General features: G+C 37.6%; 2 protein-coding genes across 10 annotated transcripts; one reads left to right on the forward strand and one right to left on the reverse strand.

Annotated features, from left to right (window-relative positions):
* Positions 1-1,626: 1,626 nt before the first annotated feature.
* On the forward strand, positions 1,627-10,543 carry TMEM126A (transmembrane protein 126A). The gene is made up of 5 exons (XM_019449971.2): positions 1,627-1,756; positions 4,042-4,140; positions 7,702-7,895; positions 9,682-9,796; positions 10,283-10,543. The coding sequence occupies exons 2-5, from the start codon at positions 4,049-4,051 to the stop codon at positions 10,473-10,475; spliced, it is 594 nt and encodes a 197-aa protein (XP_019305516.1). The 5' UTR covers positions 1,627-1,756; positions 4,042-4,048; the 3' UTR covers positions 10,476-10,543.
* A 1,120-nt stretch (positions 10,544-11,663) lies between these two features.
* On the reverse strand, positions 11,664-19,847 carry CREBZF (CREB/ATF bZIP transcription factor). 9 transcript variants are annotated; one of them, XM_019449980.2, is made up of 5 exons: positions 18,499-19,847; positions 18,212-18,289; positions 17,852-17,966; positions 17,054-17,122; positions 11,664-15,277 (listed from the first exon to the last, which is right to left on the reverse strand). In XM_019449980.2, the coding sequence occupies exons 1-2, from the start codon at positions 19,572-19,574 to the stop codon at positions 18,274-18,276; spliced, it is 1,092 nt and encodes a 363-aa protein (XP_019305525.1). In that variant the 5' UTR covers positions 19,575-19,847; the 3' UTR covers positions 11,664-15,277; positions 17,054-17,122; positions 17,852-17,966; positions 18,212-18,273. The 9 variants fall into 9 exon arrangements, with proteins under 9 accessions (XP_019305525.1, XP_019305522.1, XP_053756117.1 ...); XM_019449979.2 differs by lacking the exon at positions 11,664-15,277 and adding an exon at positions 15,737-16,421; XM_019449977.2 differs by lacking the exon at positions 17,852-17,966.
* Between the last annotated feature and the right edge of the window lie 2,903 nt (positions 19,848-22,750).

The following is a 22,750-nucleotide window of genomic DNA, read 5'->3' on the forward strand; positions in this document are numbered from 1 at the left end:
TGGGATTCTCTGTCCCTCTGTCCCTCCCCTGCTCCTCAAAATAAATAAATTAAAAAAAAAGAAATTATAAATAGAGGAGCAACTAAATCCCAGGTAGGAAGAAGAAAATAAATAATATAGATCAAAGTACAAAACAATCAAATTGAAGACAAAAAAACAACCCCCCCCCAAAAAAAAAACCACAATGAAATTTAAAAAAGAAAAAACAATCCGGTTACTTGAGAAGATCAAACCAACCATTAGCCAGATTGACCAGACACTCAAAAAAAGAGAAGACACAAATGACAGATATCAAGAGAAATGTGATCTCACTACCCATTCTACAGACTTAAACGCTAATAAGAAAATATAGTAAACAATTTAAGCTAATAATTTGAGAATTTAGATGAAATGGACGTTTCTTCTTGTTGAAGAACTGATTTTTTAAATAAAATCTCAATTACTAAATTGCTTTTATTACTTCAGAATGGCATGCTGCAGATACTGTACAGCACGAATATTTATAGATTTTAAAATTAGCTTAAAACCGTTAAAAATTAAATTTGAATGAGTATAGAATGGAGACAAAGTAGTCACTTGCGCACGCACTCACGCGTGCGAACAGACTTTACGGTTAGCACCTTAAGCTGGTTTTCTCAAACTGTCTCTGCCTTTTACCTAGGAAACTTTCCAGGTGGGGAGTATACTGGCTTTTTGGCTTGGAATCTGAGGACCTGTTTTAATTTTCTGGTTTATTGACCAGCGACGATTTGACATTGGATAAATTCCTCCCAGCCACAGGAGTTTTGGGCGCTCTTCTCCTGCTCACCTCGCCAATGAAATTTTCCCTCTTTATTTTGAATACCTCTTTCTCCTTGATAAAGCTCAGTGATTTCCAAAGCAACCTTGACAAGCACTTTTATAGGATCCTCACAACTTTACAAAATAATCAAGGAGAGTATTATTTCCCCTCCTGTTTTATAGATGAAAAAAGAACCAATGGAGATGAGAACTGAGAGGTCTTCAGAGGCTTGGTCCAAGACTTTGGTTCTCAATTGTTCTGACTTATGAAGCCACTAGCTCTCTCACTCTCTAGTTTTTCTTTCACCATAACTCACCCAACCCTTTTTTTTTTTTTTATAAGCAGTCCTCAGCAGGGCACCAGAGATCCTCAGAAAAACAAACAAACAAACAAACAAACTCTCGCTTGCTCTTGAGGTGCTCAGACTGTGGTGGAACATTTAACCAGATCACAACGTAGCACGGGAACTTAAGATTCAAGGGAGAATAAAAACCGATGGAGCCAAGAAATCTCAGCTTCTTTTAACAGTACCTATAGCATGCCAAGGGCTGTGCAGTTTTCTATATACCCTATCTCAACACATGAGGTTGGCTCTATTGGCCAGGAACTGAAGTAATGTGTGCAAGGTAGGTTTTCAGTGAAAGGAGAAGCATTACGGTCACTCTGATACCGAAATTGCACAATTTCCACATACTCTGTCCTGGATGGCGGAGGATAGGTTGTTAACAAGTACCCTCCGCGCTCGCCGAAAACCCACTCCTTACTCAGCAGCCCACCACTTCCCTCGGCTGAACTCCCCCAGCAGGAAGTTACTACTGCAGACAACCTCCGTGCTGGAAGCCCAATCAGCGCCCGCGACCCGGCGCCTGCCTGACCCGAGTCACGTGTCAGCCAAAGATGGCTGCGTTCAGGCTAGTTGAGCAAAGGTTGGCGTGAACCCCAGCGTGCCGAGGAGGGTTGTGACCAGAGCATAAGGTAATGGCATTCTGGGGAAAGGGTGCAGTAAATGCTCGGGTACCAAGAGAGGTACAGCGCGGTGACGTGCCGCTCACCTGCAGCGCGGGAATGAGATCCACTGACTGGGTCGGAAGAGGGAGGAGGGGAGACGACGCCTACCGTCTCTTCACTTTACATCCTAGAAGAAAAGACCTTATATTTAAATTAAGCTAATAGAAAAAAAAAAAAAAGTCTGCGTCTGAATTTAATCCTGGCTTTACTGCTAATAGCCAGGGTGACCCTGGCCTAACTTAATTTTCAGAGGCCCCACTTGGCCCTTTGCCTATCTAAGAGCTATCCTGAGGGATGTGAGATAGCTAAGGCAAAAGCTTTTAAAAATGTTTGTAGGATTTAAAGGTGACATTGTCTTGGACTTGGATTCGTTATGTTTTTGTTTTTATTGTATTAAAAAATTTTTTGAAAGTAATCTTTACACCCAAAGTGGGGCTCAAACTCACGACCCCCAAAATCAAAAGAGTCGCATGCTCTTTGAACTGAGGACCCCCGAGATCAAGAGTCGCATGCTCTTCGGACTGAGCAGCCAGGCACCCCTGGATTTATTGTTAGTAACGCAGATACAAAGGCCTACTGCGGGCTGCTATGGCAGAACTTTTTTGAATTAAGGAAGACTTTTAATAGCCACATCTTAGAAAAAGCTAGTTCACAGAACTCGGAACCTCGTCAATATGCAGAGCATAAAATAGAAAACTAGTCCAGCAGCAGGCTGGACTTTCTAAGGAAACAATTTACTTCAGAACTATACATCGTACACTTTCTCAGTACATTTTTTAGATTTTTTTTATAATATCTATTTTAGAAGGAGAGACAGAGCGTGAGCTGGGGAGGGGCAGAGAGGGAGGGAGACAGAATCTGAAACAGGCTCCAGGCTCTGCGGTGTCAGCGCAGAGGGGTCTTGAACTCAGGAACATCGAGATCACGACCCGAGCTGAAGTCGGTGGCTTAACCGACTGAGCCAGCCAGGCGCCCCAAATTTCTCTGTATATACTGAATTTATATATCTATCCACACAACACACGTGCGCCTCCAGCACATAAACAGAATTATTCAAAGTTCCTGTAGGTCAGAGATGGTGTCTGTCATGGTACTATAACCAAGACCCTCAAAAAGTTTGTGTCCAGGAAACTCGATGTAAATTTCTAAGTCTATATTGTACTTATTAATTTTAAATCTAGGGATATGAAGTTTCATTTCACTCAACATGTTCCAAATGAAGTCTTATATCTAACAGGTACCCAGCAATAAATCAGTGTTGTAAATTAATCTCGTAGCAAATGTATAACAAAAATCTAATTTCATAAAACTGTGTTGTATTTTGCTGTTATTTCTGAACTTTTGCTTTGAACTCTGCTACCTTGAAATCTTGTTTAATGAGCTAAATCTTCAGGCTAATACTCATAGTTCACCATCCCCCTACTCTACATTACTAGCTGGCCCTTTAGAGAAAGTGTGCAGATTTCTACTTTAGGGTATACCTGAAAGTGAAATTGATTATATGTTTCTTCTACCTACTAAACAATACCAAATTCTTTATTCTAAAGTGGTTGTATCCAAAGTGGGTACAGTGTACACTTTGACCAGTGGCACATGAGAGTTCCAGTTACCCAGCATTTTTGCCAGTAATTGAAATTGTGAGGTTTTAATTTAGCCAACCCAGGTACAGACTGATATCTCATGGTGGTTTTAATTTTTTATAATGAGCTTAAACATATTTTCATATCTATTGGCTGTTTGCTTCCCTCTTTGTGAAAGTACCTGTTCAAACCTTGTGCCAACTTTTCTATTGCGTTGCTTGCCTTTTTCTTGATATATGAACTTCTTTACATATTCTGGGTACTAACTGCTCCTCTGTCAGTTATATATTGCAGACATTTTCTCCCAGACTGGCTTATCTTTATAGTAGCTATTGATCAACCCAAGTTCTTAATTTTAATCAGTTAATATTGGCTTAATGTTAGTTTTAGGTGTTATGTTTAGTGCTGTTTACAAATTCAGAAATATTTTAAGGATTATAAAGCTATTCTGTATTTCCTAGAAGCTTTATGGGTTGCTTTTCGTGTTCTGATTCTATTTCACTTAGAATATATTTTTTGGTATGGTGTGTATGCATTGATTTTTCAGATTACGAATTCAAACTATAGCTAATTTTTTAATTAAATATTTATGGTATTTATAAAGCTTTTTATAAGCCTTTTTGTTGTTTTTCTATAGATACATATTATTGAGAAATATTTTAATTTTTTAAGGCTCAAGATGAAAAATCATGAACCAGATGATACTGTCAAGGAAGACTTAATTTTCAATATCATAACCAGAAAAATTAACCACCTCCCAGAAGCAGAAAGGTAATTTAATTTAAATTTAATTAAAAAATATCTTTTACCAGGTGGATTTTCGTCATTCGTTCATTATCTCACATTTATTTGATTTGAATATAAACATATAATGTCAGAAGGAAACTGAGTTCATTTTCTTGCCTTACTGAGAAAACCCAAGACCAGGAGAGGTTAACTATTTTGCTTGAAGTTAAGGCTAGAATTCATGCCTTTGGACATATCTAATTATATGATAGTGCTCAGCAATTTTTCCATTTGGGTGAGAGTATAGTCAGATGTGAACATTAATAGACTCATCTAAATAATAGACCTTTAAGATGGCTTTTAAATGGTCTTCTTTGGGGGCGCCTGGGTGGCTCAGTCGGTTAAGCGTCCGACTTCGGCTCAGGTCATGATCTCACGGTCTGTGAGTTCAAGCCCCGCGTCAGGCTCTGTGCTGACAGCTCAGAGCCTGGAGCCTGTTTCAGATTCTGTGTCTCCCTCTCTCTCTGCCCCTCCCCTGTTCATGCTCTGTCTCTCTGTCTCAAAAATAAATAAACGTTAAAAAAAAAAAAATTAAAAAATTAAATGGTCTTCTTTGTCAGTTCATTTCTAGAACTATGTTTTACAGTCCAAGAGAGTGCCATGTGACACACATGACAAGAAATGCCAGAGAAATGAGATCATGGCTTAAAGATCTATATTATTAAATAGAAAAAGGCTATATAGGAAACAGAGTATCTCTGAAGACAGCACTGAATAGTGCATTTCTATAGCAAGAAGACCTCTCTGAATAGGTTCCATTTAAAGAGAAATTATGAGACCAAAAAGCATGAAGGGGAGCCAGCCTAGGGAGGAGAGAGACACAGTATCTCAGGCAGAGGGGATGGCATATGCCTAGGCCACAAGGTGGCAAAATGTTGATCATACCTGAGGAACCAGTGTTACTGAAAAACAGGGAAGTGGGCATAAGATTGAAGGAACAGGAAGAGTTCTAAGCAGGGAATGATGTGATCCAGCTAACATTTCTAAAGAACGTTCCAGTTGCTTTGGGGAACTAGATTTAAGGTAGGAGAGAAATTTAAGACCAGTAAGAAAACTGGTATAGTAATGTTGGTAGGTGGTGATGGTAGGGGTGGGGTCATTGGACATGAAAAAGGTGGATTTGAAATACATTTTGGAGTAAATTCCAGATACATTCTTGAGTAAATTCCAGTCTTGCTGCTACTTAGCCCAACAAGAGAGAACCTATAGACCAAGGGCAGCAATAAGAACTTGGTGAGATTTCATAAGCTGTATATCCTACAGCTCTTCCCCCACCACACACACACACACACACACACACTGTACGTCCTTTTGTTGTTTTCCTGAGGGAGGTAACAGAACTTTTCAAGCAATAAAGGGCTTGTGTCCATGTTTCCAGCTCAGTAAGGTAGAGAGCCAGAAAGACTGACATAATAGGTGGTGGCAGCTTCGAAAAGAGCAGGCTATCTCACTGGGACTTTCACCAAATAAGAATGCAGAAACAGTGGGGAAGTAAGCTGGAACTGCATAGTAAGTAAGCTTTAATTTGGAAGTAAAAATTGCTCTCAGGCATTGGCACCTGAACAGGGCAGATGACAGTGTCTCCTTATCTTTGACTTACTTCATATTTTTCCCGTTCCTATTTTCTTATCCTTGTTCTCTTAAGTTTGAATCCTCACCTGGTCTTGCATTATCATTAGATATGTTTAATAGGTATTTGAAAAGTCCTGAGGTGTATGAAACTTTAATATCAAAAACTTCACTTTCTGATCTACAAAATAATTTTATGTACCATATATTTCATTGCCACTTAATTGTGATCTTCTATTTCATGTGTTTCATTCATGTTGTCTAGTTGTTTTGTGTGTGTCTTGCTAAACAGTCATGAGTTTCTAGTAATATAGGCACTTTCTTGGAAAACTGACTTGCAAAGGAGCTGCTAGATAGTAACTGTTTTGTACTGAATTAACTAAAAAATGTGACTCTAAACCATAAGAAATTAAAATTTGGGAGGCCATAAACTTTGCTATTCAAAAATACAAAAATACATAGGTCTTTCACTTTCATGGGTTTTCTGTTATTGTTTGGTAGGTTCTCTAGGCTCTCCTCACTTTTTAAATATATCTTGTGTACCCTAAGTTTCTAAACTGCCTCTCGCTTATACTTCCATTACCATTTCAATAGACTTGTTTTATCTCATGCTCACATGTCTTTCATCCTCCAATAATAAACTATGAAAACACTGAAGGTAGAAGATAATTTTTTGTCTCCAGCATCAAGTCTGCTGCGTGTAATAGGTACTCAGTGATTGAATGACAAGCACTATTATGATTGCAGAGTGACAGGTAAGAAAAGTAATGCCTTATACAATGTAGGAAGCTCAATTAGGAATTCCTAGAAAAGCTTTTTAAGATGAGTGTTAACCACAGAAATTAGGGGGCATTGTGTGGGTTGTCTGGCTAAATAAATGATGAGAAATTTTTAGAGTTTGATGCCTGTGTTGTAGATGGCAAGGCAGGTGGTAGAAAAGTGGTAGGCTAAAGAGTTTGGAGTACTTTCAGTATCCAGCAATAAGTTTAGGTATTATTTTTTCCAAAACTAAAGAAAGCATAGAACATGCATTTTAAAATTCATACATACCTTGGCTAAAAACCAATTCTACCACTTACTAGCTCAAAACATCAATTTCTTCTTTATTTCAGTGGGTTGTTGTAAAGTACCTAACATAGGATATCCCTTAAATATTAGTACTCCTCCACCTCCCTATCCTGATTCTAATCCTTCCGGGTAAAGTGAAAGGAAACCTATTAATTTCACCTTAATGAATGCCTTTTAGGTGTCAGGTGCTACTGAAAACAAGACAAATATATCTTTGTATCCATTATCTTCAAGTTATTTACTTGAAGACTGGTGGGGAAGCCTGACATAGAAGTATTTGTAAGATAGATCCACCTTATCATCTGTTGTGCTAGAGTTAAGTATTGGGTATTGTGGGAGCCCAAAGAGGCATTCACAAGACCCTTCAGAAGCTCTTCCCGGTTACATTGTTGTGGGAAATTTCTTTTTTTTTTTTTTTTTAATTTTTTTTCAACGTTTTTTAATTTATTTTTGGGACAGAGAGAGACAGAGCATGAACAGGGGAGGGGCAGAGAGAGAGGGAGACACAGAATCGGAAACAGGCTCCAGGCTCCGAGCCATCAGCCCAGAGCCTGACGCGGGGCTGGAACTCACAGACCGCGAGATCGTGACCTGGCTGAAGTCGGACGCTTAACCGACTGAGCCACCCAGGCGCCCCTGTTGTGGGAAATTTCTATACTGTCTCATGCAAAATCACAAAGTCCATTCAGCAAGATCTAAATGTATCACTCTATCCTTAATTGTTGAACAAATTCAAAAGACCTTAGAATAAAAATCTATATATAAAACATTATTCTAAAAGGTTTTTGTTTTACGGAGCTCTAAGGGATAAATGTGGTATCCTGTTATTCCTATAATTCTGTCGTGTTTACACCAGAATTGTTGGACAGCACACACAAAAAAAGTTACTCTTTTTTTCTCACCATTCAGGAATCTATTTGAACATGGATCAGTTTATATTGGACTTAACGCTGCTCTCTGTGGTCTAATAGCAAATAGTCTTTTTCGACGCATCTTAAACGTGACACAGGCTCGTATAGCTGCTGGCTTACCAATGGCAGTGATCCCATTTTTGACTGCGCATGCATCTTACAAAGGTTTTGTAAATCTACCTTTGAATACAGGTAAATTCGATTTCACTATCACCAGAGTTTGCTTTGGTATATATTATTTGCACTTTACATTAATCCTTAAATATTAACACCAGGTTAATATATTTTAGTCGGTGCATGGATAAGACTGAAACTTGCTAGCCTGTGTAAAGTGGCAGTTCATATAACAAGTTAGTCTTCTATGCAAGTGAAATGTACACTCATAGCAGTTATAGTTTTCTTTAGCTAAGTTCTTTCCCACAATACTTAAAGAAATATGTGTAATTTTTTTTAAATGCTTCCTTAGTTTTCTTTTTTCTTTTTTAACGTTTATTTATTTTTGAGACAGAGAGAGACAGAGCATGAACGGGGGAGGGTCAGAGAGAGAGGGAGACACAGAATCTGAAACAGGCTCCAGGCTCTTAGCTGTCAGCACAGAGCCCGACGTGGGGCTCGAACTCACATACCGTGAGATCATGACCTGATCCGAAGTCAGACGCTTAACCGACTGAGCCACCTAGGCACCCTGCTGCCTTAGTTTTCAAAAAAATTGTATAGAGGAAAAAAGGGGGGGGGAAACTGAAGGGAATAAGACCCTTTATAGATTAAATCTCCCAATGCACTAAATATATATACAAGAATTACAAATATATGGAGACTTCATTTCCTTTTGATTGTTTACCGTATGTGCTGAGTGCTTTCAGTATAAGCATACCTTGGAGATATTGCAGGTTAGCCAGACTACTGCAATAAAGTGAATGTTTTAGCAAAATCCAGAGAATTTTTTGGTTTCCCAGTGCATATAAAAGTTATGTTTACAATATGCTATAGTCTGTTTAAAGTGTACAATAGCATTATGTCTAAAAAAACCAATGCATGTACTTTAAAAATATTGCTGTCATTTAAGCTTTGAACGAGTGGTAATCACTGGTTACAGATCACCATTCACCATAACAAATGTAACAATAATGAAAAAGTGTGAAATGTTATGAGAATTACCAAAATATGACACAGAGACATGAAGTGGGCAAATGCTGCTGGGAAAATGGTCCCTACAGACTTACGCAAAACAGAGTTGCCACAAACCTTCAATTAAAAAAAAAAAAAATGCATTACCTGCAAAGCATGATAAAATGAAGCACAATAAAACAAGGTATGCCTGTATGGCTAATCATGAAAATTTTTTGACTGATTTCAAATAAAAATATTATTACTGCAGGTGATGGTCAGATGGAAGGGAGATAGTCCACTTAAATTCTCTTAAGTGTTCCAAATTGGTTTAAACTGGATGAATATTTTGCATGAATCCCCATGATCACTGTGGAAAGAATTTTTAAGATCTAGGGAAACCTACCACCCAGTGAACCGAACAGACTAAAACTTAAGTTATTAATTTAGCTTTCTGTTTTTAAAATAGCTTATACTAATTTGGAAATGAATAAAGAATTTTATGAAAATAGTCAAGCTATATAATATAAAAACAGAAAATGAACTACAAATCATTTTTTAAAAATGAGTTACAAGTTTCCTGAAGACAGATTACCTCAGGTTTGCCAATACAAGTGCAGAAAGCAGAAGCAGTGCAAACTGAGATTATTATATTCAAGTTCAAAACAAATTATTTTTCCTAAGATGGTTTCGTTATTCATGGCCATTTTAGGTTATCCATACATATTATACCTTCTAATATGCCTTGTAGATTTGTATTTGCTGCCTGAAAATTGAGTTCTTTGTGACACATTTAAGATAAGCTTGCATTTTTAAAATCATGTTTGCTTGACTATCATGACCTTCATTTTAGAACTGATTTATTTCCTAGGTGATTTGAATTGTGAAACCTGTACCATAACACGGGGTGGACTGGTTGGTCTTGTTTTTGGTGGTCTGTACCCTGTTTTCTTGGCTATACCTGTGAATGGTGGCCTAGCAGCCAGGTAGGATTCTTTTTTTTCCTCATAATCATTGAAAAACTTCAAAAATATATAAATGACTACTTCTCAAGAATTTGAAAACAGTTCTAGAAATTGATGCCACTATACCTCTTGGGTATATAGGTTCGTAACCTTAATTTGTTTATTGAATGCCAGCTACAAAGCTGCAAACATTACTCTGCCAAGCATGAGAGCTCATTAAAGAAAAATTCCATCACAAAATGGCTAGCTATAAGCCAAATATTGCAGTTATTTTCTGATGAATTCATATCTAGCAATATAAGCTGTATGAGCCTTCAGAGGCAAAGTGGATAAAGGGTCAAAAAACCCAAAAGTATAGTTTTAAAGACTAATGACATCAAAGAGAATAACCGAATTACCTTAATCTTTACCTAAACTAGTTTTATCTTAAGACTTCTGGGATTAATAGATACTGTACCATTTGATACAACTGTCTTTTCTAGAGAATGTCTCAATGTTTTCTTATAGGTATGAGTCAGCCCTGCTACCAGAAAAAGGAAACATCTTAACTTACTGGACTAGAATTTCTAAACCTGTCTTTAGAAAGATGTTATTTCCCATTTTGCTCCAGACCATGTTTGCAGCATACCTTGGATCTAGACAATATAAATTAGTTATAAAGGCTCTTCAGTTACCTGAACCTGGCCTAGAAATTCAGTGATTGTTAAACAACTTTGTACACAAAAATAAAACTGTAATGTATGAATAAATGTCTAGTGTATGAATAAACATACATTTGTTAATTTATCACGAGGTACGGTTCTGGGACCGATAACATTAAGGCTACACAAGGCAACACAAGGCTGAATATCAGTAAGGGCCATCCCTTTAAACAAGAGTGTAACTTCTTTAATTTGCCCAATGTTCTCTTTCACTTCACTTGCTCCACTCCTTTACATTAAGCATATTTTGGTCCATAATACAGGAAAAATAGCCTTACAGCAGTTTTAACTGAAGGCCTCATAAAGAATCCAAGCTGGAATGAAAATGGGAGGCAGGGATGAGGATCAGTTCACTACAGCAAATGTTACTCACACTTCCGTTTTCCCAATTCACTCTTTCCATTGGTATTATTAATCCATAGAAGTTTAGAACATATTTAACGACCTTCCTCACAGAGGGATCAATTCTTACAGTCTTAAAGATGGTGGGCTCAGCTGGAGCTGATATGTTGATATTGCTAATACAGTGATAGAATGATAGAGTTAACTATTTAAAGAGTCATCTTAATTATCTCTGGATATCTATGTTCTTGGAAGATCAAGGCAAATCCTACCTCTGAAGATTCCATCTAGTATGGGATAACCCTTTGGGGTCACATACCCAGACTTTTTTTTTTTTTTTTTTTTTTAGCTGTGTGGTGTAAATTGAGCAACTTAACCTCTCTGGTCCTCAGTTTCTTCAACAGTAACCTCACTCAAGATTGGTATTATATAATATATGGAAGTTGACTAACCCACCACCTGACATAAATAGTAGCACTTAAATAGAACACTCTTCCTATTGCTCCCGGTTTTGTTTTCTGAAATAGCCTCATCTAATATTCCTCATTTCCTAAGACAGATCATTTAAATTTTCTAAGTGACGTATTACATTCCTCTTCCTAAAACTTTTCATCTCATTTCTTTATTTTCTTAAGTGAAAGCATCTAAATCACCATGGTAACTAGCTACTATCCTTATGTGGCTGAGATGTAACTAGTGCAACTGGAAAACTGCATTTTTACCTTTAATTAAAGTTTTTAGCCACATGTGAGTAATGGCTACAGTACTGAACGGTGTGGATCTAGACTAACACTCCCTTATGAAACAAGCCAATCTTACCAAATAAAGTGTCCTCCTACAACATATTCACAAGCATCTTATTTATTCCTTTCAAATATAGTGATGTATCTGTTATATAATCTTATGCTACTTAATTACATGAAAGGAGAATTTAATTTAGCTTGTTACCTAGAAAATGCAGCCTCATGAGTGAAATAGGCTTTCAGGGTCTCCTCAAAGAAGAAAGCAGTACAGCTAAATATTTTTAAATTCAAACAAAATTAACAAAATTCAAAATTCATTTTAAATATTTCAGAAAGATGATGTTCAACAAGTACCTTAAAATGTATTCCCTAACAAATTTATATATAGAACGATCCCAATTACAAAGCAAAAGAAATCTATATTTTACTATGAATATTCTCTGGGTTAGAGAATTAGTGGTGATTTTTCTTTTTGTTTTTGGTTCCTTTCTGTATTTTCTCAGTTTTCTATAATGAATATGCTTTACTTAAAGCTCTCTGACCCTTGGGTGCCTGGGTGGCTCAGTTCGTTAGGCATCCAACTTCAGCTTAGGTCATAATCTCATGGTTCATGGGTTTGAAGCCCGCATCAGGCTCTGTGCTGACAGCTCAGAGCCTGGAACCTGCTTCAGATTCTGTGTTTCCCTCTTTCTCTGCTCCTCCCCCACTCATGCTCTGTCTCTCCCTCAAAAAATGAATAAACATTAAGAAAAAAATTTAAAGCTCTCTGACCCAAAATTATATACTTTACATTCTGTCATTTTTATTTAAAGGAGAGTTCTACTCATCACAGCAAAAATTAAAACTCCTGACTTCAAAAATAAGAAATCCATATTACTAAATTAGACTCCTTAAAGAAAAAGAATGGCGCAATCAACCTGGATAATTCAAAAGCCTCTGACAACTAAACTGGTATCTCAGTACAAATTGTTTTCTTGTGCTGAAACACTTCTACCATAATACCATCTATAAATCCATACAAGAGTTTACAATGGTGTCTGTAACCAAAAAGAATTACTTCCTAACATCTCCGTCCTCTACCATATATATTTTTAGATCATCTTTCCAATTAGTAAAAATGGACAATATAAGCAAGAGACAATGTTATTTTACATCTGTTGCTACAAATCTACTTTACCAAAACTTGGATGGGGGCAGGTAAATGACATGTAAACTTGCTGTGGTCTTCCTTACAATTTAGGGAAATAGTCATTTGTAGCTAAGACCTTAAGAACACTACCCTTAGAGAGCTTTTAATAGTTCAGTTCAGTCATAGTAAACCAACTATTTAAGTCTGTCTTTTACAACTTACTTGGTGTAGTTATCTGGCTTTATGAAAGAGAGAAGGCTCATATTACATTGTAAACCCCAAACCATAGCACATTAAAAGCCAGACGGTCTAGGAAACTGACTGCAGTGGGTGTCCAAAGATATAGCATTTGGAGGCACAGTGTAAAGAAAAGTTGGGCCACCAATAAAAATCAAACTGCATATTATCCCAACGACGCAATTTTTCAAAATACCATTAGTGACTGCATTTTTAAATCAGATTGAAAATTAAGCAAAATAATTTTCAGCAAAAAATAATCTGGGGTCAACAAAACTATAAAAATTATTAAAGTCGATTGTAAACTGGTTTCTTTTTAAAAATTGGGGGAAATGGCTCTAATTAAGAAATCTTGAATGTACAAATTGAGGAAGGTAAAAAAGTAGGAATAAAAACACTATTATCAGTAACCAAAGTAATGAAAAAGGCAAGTTCATGAGCAACAACATTCTATTAACCAACCTATATATTTTTTTAAAAATCAATTTTTCCCTGATACTGCATGATTTATATTCCTAAAGATGGTGACTTTCTGAATAAAATTTAAATCACCTCGTTTAATTTTTCTACATTTCAAAACTGAAAGTAAATGACCATTTTACTACAAACAGATCAGAGCTGAGAGCTATCTGGTATTGTAAGACAACGAGTAACTGCCAGACAGAGGATTGAGGTATTCAAGTTCAAATATATGAAAAATACTATGCCGGCCACACAAAACATTCTACAAGTTTCTAATGGAAGACCCTCCCCTTTCTGATCCCTAGCTTAGAGGGTTAACTACCTGGTTTCTGAAGAAAAAAGTACACAGTAAAATACAGAAATGTAAACATTTGGGAGGGTCTCAACACTTTGTATTAATAAGAGTCTGGGGGAAAAAGTAAACACTTAAAAGTATTCCAGTACCTACTCAACTTTTAAGAATCATCAGATTATTTAACTTAAAACTCTGACTAAATTAGTGAGACCTTAAACTAGAACTTCAAAATGCTGAACTAGGTAATCATGTATTTTTAAAGGTAATTACTCATTATCAGTGAGTTATCCACTCTGTTCTATCAAAGGAGTAATTAATCATCACCAACTAGTGTTAATGCCAAATCTTTGGTTGTAGAAATACAACCAGTTATACTGTTGGAACTGTAGGAATATCCATCAGTTGAGTATAAGCCACTACACATGCTCAATGTTGCCTGGCAACACAGGCACTGAATATACTTAGATTACAAGCAACAGTGGGTTTAATAAATTCTGTATAATATCATACAATAACTAAACTGTATAGTTATGATAACTCATTCTGGCTTTCTCCTACCCCTCCCACCTCTCTGATCTACACACTTCCCAATGAGTCAGTAAGATAAAATGACTCAGTCTAGACCAGACTGAGCTAAATAATGTATTAACATAATCCAATGAAATGAAATAAAACAATCCAGAGTTTTGAGTGTTTTTTCACACTTGTAATAAACTGGAAAAATGTTTCAATTAAGTAAAACAATCACATTCTGCATAAAAAAAAAAAACACTCCCATCATCCAGATTACTAAAGCCCTTACGTTACACTAGAGAAATTTTAATATATAACAGTAGAAACTACGATACCATTCGTTAGAAACCTCAAAATATTCAAGAAAGTGTCAAGTACTCAGAGAAAACTCAAGAAGCCAAAACCTCAGAATCCAAACATCCTATTACCCTGAATTGTAATTACTCACATATTTAATCATAATCAATTTTTTCAGATACACAAGACAAATCAATGCATCTATTTAAAAAGACTGCTCTTTATAGTTAAAGACTTTACATTAACTTTTATATTCTACTCAGCAAGGTCAGCCTATACTTCAGATTAGCTCTCAATTTCCAGGAAATAAATACAAACTCATGATATGCTTTGTGATCCCTGATGGCCTGTTTATGTAATTCTACTCCACTAAATGTAATTCTACAGAATGTGCTCTTGATTGTGTAAAGACTCTATTATTCCTTGATGAAATACTATAATTCTCTTCTCCAATGGTTACAATTTTTAAAAGGTATGCAAGAACTGATCACTCCCATGAAAGACAAAAGGGTATGATTTTGTTCCAAAATTAACTTAGTCTCATGTATTTCTATTAAGTCTTTCAAGGATTCCAGAGAATCTTTTCATATCTCCATTTCTGGAAAGTGAAATCTGGAAAGTGAAATCAGTACAGAAGTAATTTGGGAACTTGAATATGGCATTCATTTTTTTCAGCAGATGCCAAATTTTTGACCGACATGGCTCCCACAATTACTTTGTTACCATCAGTCCAGTCAGTTAACAGGTTGTAGGAAAAGATTCGTTTTTGCAGACACTGCTAAGCTGTTTAAAGAGAAGAGAGAGAGATTAATTTAGTGATTACAAAATGCACAAATATTTAAAATATTTTGAACACTTTTTGTCGGATTATATCAGAGGTGTGACGACATTTTAACAAATGTGGACTTTTTAGTTAGGACTGGTCAAGAAGTGCAGAAACAGTAAGTCAATATGACAGAAATAGGAGGTCAATATGATGTGTTAGTTCAATTAATGTATGAATTCCTGTCACCATCAGAAGGCAAATATTAAAAAAAAACTACCTCTTTAATTCTGTATCATTTTGCCATAGAGGCAATTAGGGAAAAAAAAGTTTCCCAAATACTAAGTTGTTTTCAACCACTACAGTAAATAGAGCTAAACCTTAAAATTTCAAAACAATCCTTATTATATTCCAGAAATCTCCTTTATCCAACTACTAATCATTCAGAACACAATTTTCTAAAAATAGTAAGACAACAGTTTCATATTAATCATAACTTTTTTTAATTAACAAGTAGTGAATCGGACACTTTAAGATATTGTTTACTACATACTGAAATAAACAGATCTGTTGTAAATTCAGAAACCCAAACATTTACAGTAAAATGTGCTTACACATAAATATGATCAAATTTATTTAAAGCCCCTGTTAGGTCCTAAATACATGCAATACCATGTAAAAACAAGACCATGAAGTTGATGTAAAAAATGACAAAATCACTAAGTCACCAAAATTAGGGAAAAAAAAAAAAAAAGAATGAAATGGAAACTAAGAAAAGACAGTTAAAACGTAAGTAACCTAAATAAGCAGCTTTAAAAATAGGTGATACTAATCTCCATTCTCAAAAGTTCTTACTCAAGTATTTCCAAAAACTGCCATTTATAAAATGACATTCTAAAAATCTACACTTAGAATTTTCAAAGCATTCCAATTCAGAAAGCTCTGACTACTATTTCTCCCCAGCCCCAAACTTCAAATAACGCAGGACAAGCAATGACATTAGGAAGAAAATATTCCAAGGGAATGGTATTTTAGAAAAACACACTTACTGCTTCCAGAACCTTTTAAGACCCAAAGTCAGCATTAACAATAATCATTTTTCCTATTTTCATCCATTATTTTCCAATGTCATGTTAGAGATGAATAAATTCTTTGAGCCCATAACTGAAAGATCAACAAACCTGGTTTTATTATGACACCATATTTTTGTCATTGGTACTGCACAAAATTATATACAAAGAAATATATACAAAATGTTCAAGTATTAATTAAATTTCAATTCAAGGCTTCTGTTTCAAAAAGCTACATTTAACATATTCCATAGAGATAGCACAAATTAGTCATTTCAAATAATTTTTCCAACTACTTTTGGTTTGTGTGTGTGTGTATATATATATATATATATATAATTCAGTAGGCACTAAAAATCCATGCAGCTGCATTGTGAGGGGCTTGCTCCTGCACTTAGGTATAAGCAGGTTCATCACTCCAGGTTGTGAGTTTGGCTATTACCCATTCATGCTCAAGTGCAGTAGATGATTTTACAAAATATGCTGTAATGCACTGGAAACCAGAGACCAAGTTAGGTCTCAAATTGTGTTATCTAGCAACAAAACATTTACAGTTGTGCAAGAACAAGGATTCCATTTTTATAACCAAATAACAACAAAACATTTTATGTGTAAGATAACTTACATCTTTGGACTGCTGGAAAATACTTTTTAATTATGAACATTTTAAAATAAAAGACAGCAGAAGCCCTGATATTACCTCTTTTTCCTCATTTCTTATACTACCTTTTAAAATAAAGCAGGAAATGTGGCCAGCAGCTGGTCCCGTCTCTTCTGCCCCAACAGCTGTATCCACTTTAGCACAAAGAAAAACAAGGATGCTAAATATGTATATACTTTATCAAACAGTGATGTTTCACAAAGAATTTCTTAATGCCTCTTACACTGAAGGACACAGTAACTGAATCTATACAATCAGACAATGGATAATACAGTACTTCAAGGGAAGAATATGTCCCATCTTTGGAAAAAGTGTCAATCGTGTTCTTGAGTAGCCAGAACCACTCAACTTTAAAAATTATTTTTAAATAGGACAAAAACCTTTGAAATTAGGAGAGTAAGATTCTTTGTGAAGCCTCACTTTACACGTTTTCATTCACATTTCACAACCTTCAATATCTAATCATACATAAATTTAACCTAAAATTTTAATACAACAAAAGTAAAAATGTTTAACAATTTATTTATACTCAGTGATAAGGTAATCACTGTGCTGGTCCTCAAAGAAACATTTCATTAACCATTATTACTCCTCCTTCAATAACACAGATATGCATGTTAATTTCCAACCTCTCTAATGGTGAGATATTAAAATCTTTTACTCTGAATACTTTGTATTTCTACATCTCCTTCTGAAAACTAAATGGCATTCCCAAATATTTAAGACATTTCTGTCATCTCCAGCAAAATAACTATCACATTTGTGCAAGCCCCAAATACTTATTGTCAGCCTCTAAAAAGTTGCTCTAACGTTGGAATTCCAATTTGCACCTTGTACAACTCGGAACTTCCATTCAACTTCACCTGTTTCACTGTCTCCAAACTGTATCTCTATTAGCAGCTTTCAGTGTACAGTTGGAACCGATGTCATCCAAGGCCATGTCCACACTGGGGACAGAAGAGCTAGGTACACGCAAGTCTGAACAAGGGGACACATTAACAGCTATTTCAACCAGAAGAAGCATCTTAAATACATTATTGACCAGCACAAGTCTGTTTCCAGGGTGGACAGGGCCCAAATTAGATTTCCCCTCCCACCTTCCAAAAAAGAAAAAAGAAAAAAGAAAAAAAAAAAACCTCCACACACACACATATTGAGATGTTGCCCATTAAAGTAGACTAAGCAGCAGAGCATGAGCGTTACGTGAAGAGATGGATCCTTACCAGGTTGTGAGGCGGGAACGACTGTTCTGTAACCCCTACAACGGAGCCTGGCAGGAAGGAAATCACCTAAAAAAGAAACTGTCAGAGAGATTTAATAGTCACATGTTATCATTAGGAGTTGGTTACAGTGTCACATTCATGCTTTTAGCTAAACACTTAAAGATTCAATATTACTGTTTTCCTCCTCTGAAATGTGTCCAGTGAAGATGTCCCACTAAGGTGTTTTACATGGTGTAAGGGAGTTGAAAGGGGTAAACGCGGATAAAGAGCAGATTACTTGACCCTACATTTTAAGAGAAGACGACGCCTTCCGGGCGCACGCCGAGCAGAACTCCACCGACACCTTATCCTTGTCCACATGAAGACACACTCCTCCCGCCGAGTCGTCCTCTTCCAGTAGGTCCTGCTGCTGCTTTCCCACGGGCAGAGCGTAGTCATGGTCACCGGCGGGCGAGTCTCTGAAGAGCGAGGTGGTCAGCCGCAGTCCCACGCCGCTCAGCCGGCTCAGCAAGCGAGCCAGTCCGGTCTCGTTGGCTAAGACGGCCCGTAGGTATCGACTCTCCTCCTGCAGTGCCTGCACGCGCTTGCCCAGCTCCCGATTCTCGGCCCGCAGCTCCTGGTTCTCGGCTGCCAGACCCCGGACTCGACTTTCCAGCCCCATCACGTACTCCTTCTTCTTCAGCCGATTGAGACGGGCAGCAGCCGCCGCCGCCTTCCGGGGACTCTTTGTCGCCGCCTGGTTGTTGTCGTTGCCGCTGCTGCCCGCGCCTCCTCCTGGGGACTTTCTCCGCCTCTTTTCGCCGCTGCCACTGTCACTGCCGCTGCTGCAGCCTCCGATGCCGTTTAAGAGCCTCTGCAGCAGGTCAGAAAAGCGCTGCATCTCGGCAGCCGCGGCCTCGTCGTCGTCGTCCCCTCTCCACAGGCCGCCGCTATCCGAGCCTCCGCCGGACGACGAGAGAGGCCCCGGCGAGCTGAGTCCGGGCTCCAGGTGCCAGTCCGGTTGCCGGGGGTCCAAAAGATCTGCCAGTTCCAGCCCGGACAGAAAGTCCATGTCCTCCGTCTCCTCCCCGGGGACGCTGGCGATCGCCTCCTCCTCCATCTCCTCGGGCGAGGGCGCGCGCACGGCCACGCCGCCGCGGCCCCCCCTCCCGGCCTCCAACTCGCCCTCGTCGCCGCGCGGCTGCTTGCGGCCGGGAGATCCGGCCGCCGCCGTCTCTTCCTCCTCCGCCGCCGCCGCTGCAGCCGCCGCCGCCCGGGTCAGGTCCGGGGGCAGCAAGCAGGTCGCGGCCGGCGCCGGACTCTCGCTGCGGGTTGGGGAGTCGCTGCCTGAGGCCGCCAGCAGTTTGGTCAGGCTATGCCTCATGGGGCCCAGCGGCGGGCCCACGTAGGCCCCGGCCCCTCAGACCGGGCCTCGCGGGCCCCCAAGGACCCCAGACCCCCAGCGCGGGGAGCCAGGGAGCTGGCCACAGCGAAATGAAGGGGAAGATCCGAGACGCCTCCCGCGCCACTTGACTGGTCGACCCCCCGCGCTGGGGCGGGGGGTGGGGGGGAAGGGATAGGAGATCGAAGCGGCGAGGCCCAACGATGACTCGACCGCGCCACCCAGACAACGGCCTGGCCGGAAGTCGGTTGATCTTACCCCAGCCCCTCCCACGGCGTTTCGCGCTCCACTGAGCTCTAGTATCGCGAGAGTTCAGTAAGGTCCGGAGTGGGAGTAATTTCAGCTTTCCAGTGATGTCATAGTAACAGCGGCAAAAATAACAAACCCCGAATTTATCAAGAAGTGGTCTACTCTCTCCGCCCTCACTTCTCAACCCTGCATATTCTAGCTTCCACTTCCAGTGAAACGACTCTCTCAGAAATGATCTTTTAAATACCAAATTTACGAAAAATCTTAAAGTTACCCTGCATGTCCATGGAATTTTAAGACTGGTGATAAAACACCGCTTGAATCCTTTCCCCTTCTGTTGTAATACAAGATCATTTCATTCAAACACAGAGTGCTAGGGGAAAAAAGTAAATAAGTCATTCATATATAATTTAATTTCCAAGTTTTAATTATAATTTTATTAAAACGTCTAGGCCATTTCTATGCCTTTTCTAAACAACAAAAAAAGGTCTTTTCCTTGTCTGTAATAAGATTGTGAACGCATTTTCTGTGTGTATTCTGTAGTTGGCGTATTGTGAGCATGTGTGGGTGTGCATATGCGCGCCAGTCTTTTTGTACTGTCGCTACCTCATGCTTTGAGCGATGGTTGTATTGCTGGTTGTGTTAAATAGAATGAATCGTGTGTGTGACTTTTTTCCTCTTTGTTTTATCTGGGAGTTGTTCATGAAACTGACAGATGTTTTTCCTAAAAAGGACTGTTGTTACCAGTTTTCAAAGACAATACTTTTCTGGTTTTTCCTGAATGAGCCCAATTTTGTTGCTGTTTTTCAGTATCAGGGTAAAAAGAGTACTCTTAAAATCCCTGTAGCCAAGTTGAACACCCTTGTTGTATTCTTTTCTCTGTTCATTGTGTTCACAATTTTATGAACGTACTTAGATGTATAGTTGTGATAACCACAGTTTTTGTTTTTTTTTTTTATTTTATATTTTGTTTATTCTGGTCAATATTTTAGGATCACATATTCTTTGACATCAACTTTTCTTTAAATCATAAAAGAAATTCTAATTTAAAAATAGATATTGAAATGGACTACATTATCGACGCTAACTCTTCTCCTTATAACTCTAGGGTTTCAACTAAATTTCTGTCCAAGTTCTTTAGGAATTTTAAAGCTTTTTTCCCTTTCAAGGCTACATACACATTTACTTTTGTGACAATGCTGTGGTCTCCCTCCCTCAAGATAACAAGAAAGATACATCTCTATCAGGTAGAGTATATAATTCCCTAAAATAGTTTTAACATAAGGTTCATTGATTCATTTTACAAATGATATCTGAAGCATATTTTTTTTAATTTAACCACAATATTATCTGTTACAATTTCTAATGGCTTGCCTAAGAAAATAGCCATTTAAGAAGAATACATTAGGAAGTGTAGATGCAAAATATGAAATCTAAGATAATGATTCCCAAAATCAGGTGAATGAAAATACTACTCAGGGAGCTAATGAATATGTAAATTACCCATAGACTGGTCTGTAGGTTTGTGTAACACTGGAAATCAAAATTCTGCCAAACACCTCTAGTGGCTCTAGTGATGATTGGACCATAATAATAGGGTCTCTCAATTTAATCCCCATAGAAAATTAAGGCGTCAGTCTCTTTCTTTAGAAGCTTTACTGCATAAGAAATTGTTTCACTAAAATAGTTGAATATTTTTTATAATCAGTTTTATATATTTTATCTTTGCATAATAAATAGATACATATCAATTTTTAAAGTTTCCAAATATTTCACAGAATATATGAAAGAATAATACAGTATCCACTCTAATTCAGCAATACTACCCAATATCCAGACTCAACAATTCAACAATTATCATTTGCCAAATGTGCTTTATCTGTTTATAAATGTTTGTAAAACATAAATTTTGGTGAATCATTCCAAAGTTGCAGAGAACACATATCACCCCAACATACTTAAGTATGTATCTCTAAGCATAAGAACGTTCTCTTTCATAATCATAATACTCTTATTAAGCCTTGAGAAGATTAACAATAATTTATTAAAATTATCTGTTTTCCATGCCATCTTCAAATTTCCTCATCTTTCCTGAAGATAATCTTTTATAGTGGATACTTTCTTTTGAGACAGGATCCAAACAAGGGTCACTTGTTACATTTGGCTATGTTTTTGAGAAGTTTTTTTCCCATTTCTCAAACTCGAATAATAATCCCTCCCATTTTTTAGCTTTTCTTACTATTGGCTTTTTGAAGAGAGAAGGTCATGTGTCTTAAAAAACACACCACATTCTGTATATGTCTGTTTCCTCATGGTGTGTCTTGTTCTCTAACCCCACAAAGTATTTGAGATTTGAAGCACTCTACAAGTACATTAGAATACAGTGAAACAAAAAAATTCAAAAATTTTAAAAGCAAGGCCAATGAAGATATAGAGGAAATGGGAAGATAAGGAGTTCCAAAAGGGGGGAAAGTTTGATTGGAATAGGATAGACATAAAATCTTACAGTTACTCAAGTTGAGTTAACAATAGACTAAACTTCCCTGGCAAATCAAAAGGGAAAAATTTTCCTTCTTTGCCCACGAGTTAACTTTATATGAATTCCTTTATCCACTTTTCAGATTTTAGGTCTTAAGAAACTTCTCTTTGGGGTACTGAATAAGTAGCAAATAGCTTCAACAAATAGCTACTTTTTTATGATTGTTTCTTACAGGGATAGAAAGCAAGTTCCAGGAACGATGGACAGTAATAAATCCCATATATCTAGAACAGTACCTGCCACAGCTTGGGTTTCAATCATATTTATTAAATGGGTTAATAAAAAAGGTCTCCAGTTTCATAGATAAAGAAGGTCTCCAGTTCCAGCTGAAGGTATAACACAAAATTCAACTGTGCAATTCTGCAAAGAA

The sequence above is a fragment of the Panthera pardus genome, unplaced genomic scaffold (genome assembly GCF_024362965.1).
Source record: "Panthera pardus isolate Hobbes unplaced genomic scaffold, ASM2436296v1 HiC_scaffold_12, whole genome shotgun sequence".
In the NCBI taxonomy this organism is placed as follows: Eukaryota; Metazoa; Chordata; class Mammalia; order Carnivora; family Felidae; genus Panthera; species Panthera pardus.

Bases quoted from the DNA above. Each gene is read 5' to 3' on its own strand.
- CREBZF (XM_019449977.2), bottom strand. From the start codon at position 19,574: ATGAGGCATAGCCTGACCAAACTGCTGGCGGCCTCAGGCAGCGACTCC.
- TMEM126A (XM_019449971.2), top strand. From the start codon at position 4,049: ATGAAAAATCATGAACCAGATGATACTGTCAAGGAAGACTTAATTTTC. The intron at 4,141-7,701 runs GTAATTTAATTT...CTCACCATTCAG, and splicing joins CACCTCCCAGAAGCAGAAAG to GAATCTATTTGAACATGGAT. The intron at 7,896-9,681 runs GTAAATTCGATT...TTTATTTCCTAG, and splicing joins AAATCTACCTTTGAATACAG to GTGATTTGAATTGTGAAACC.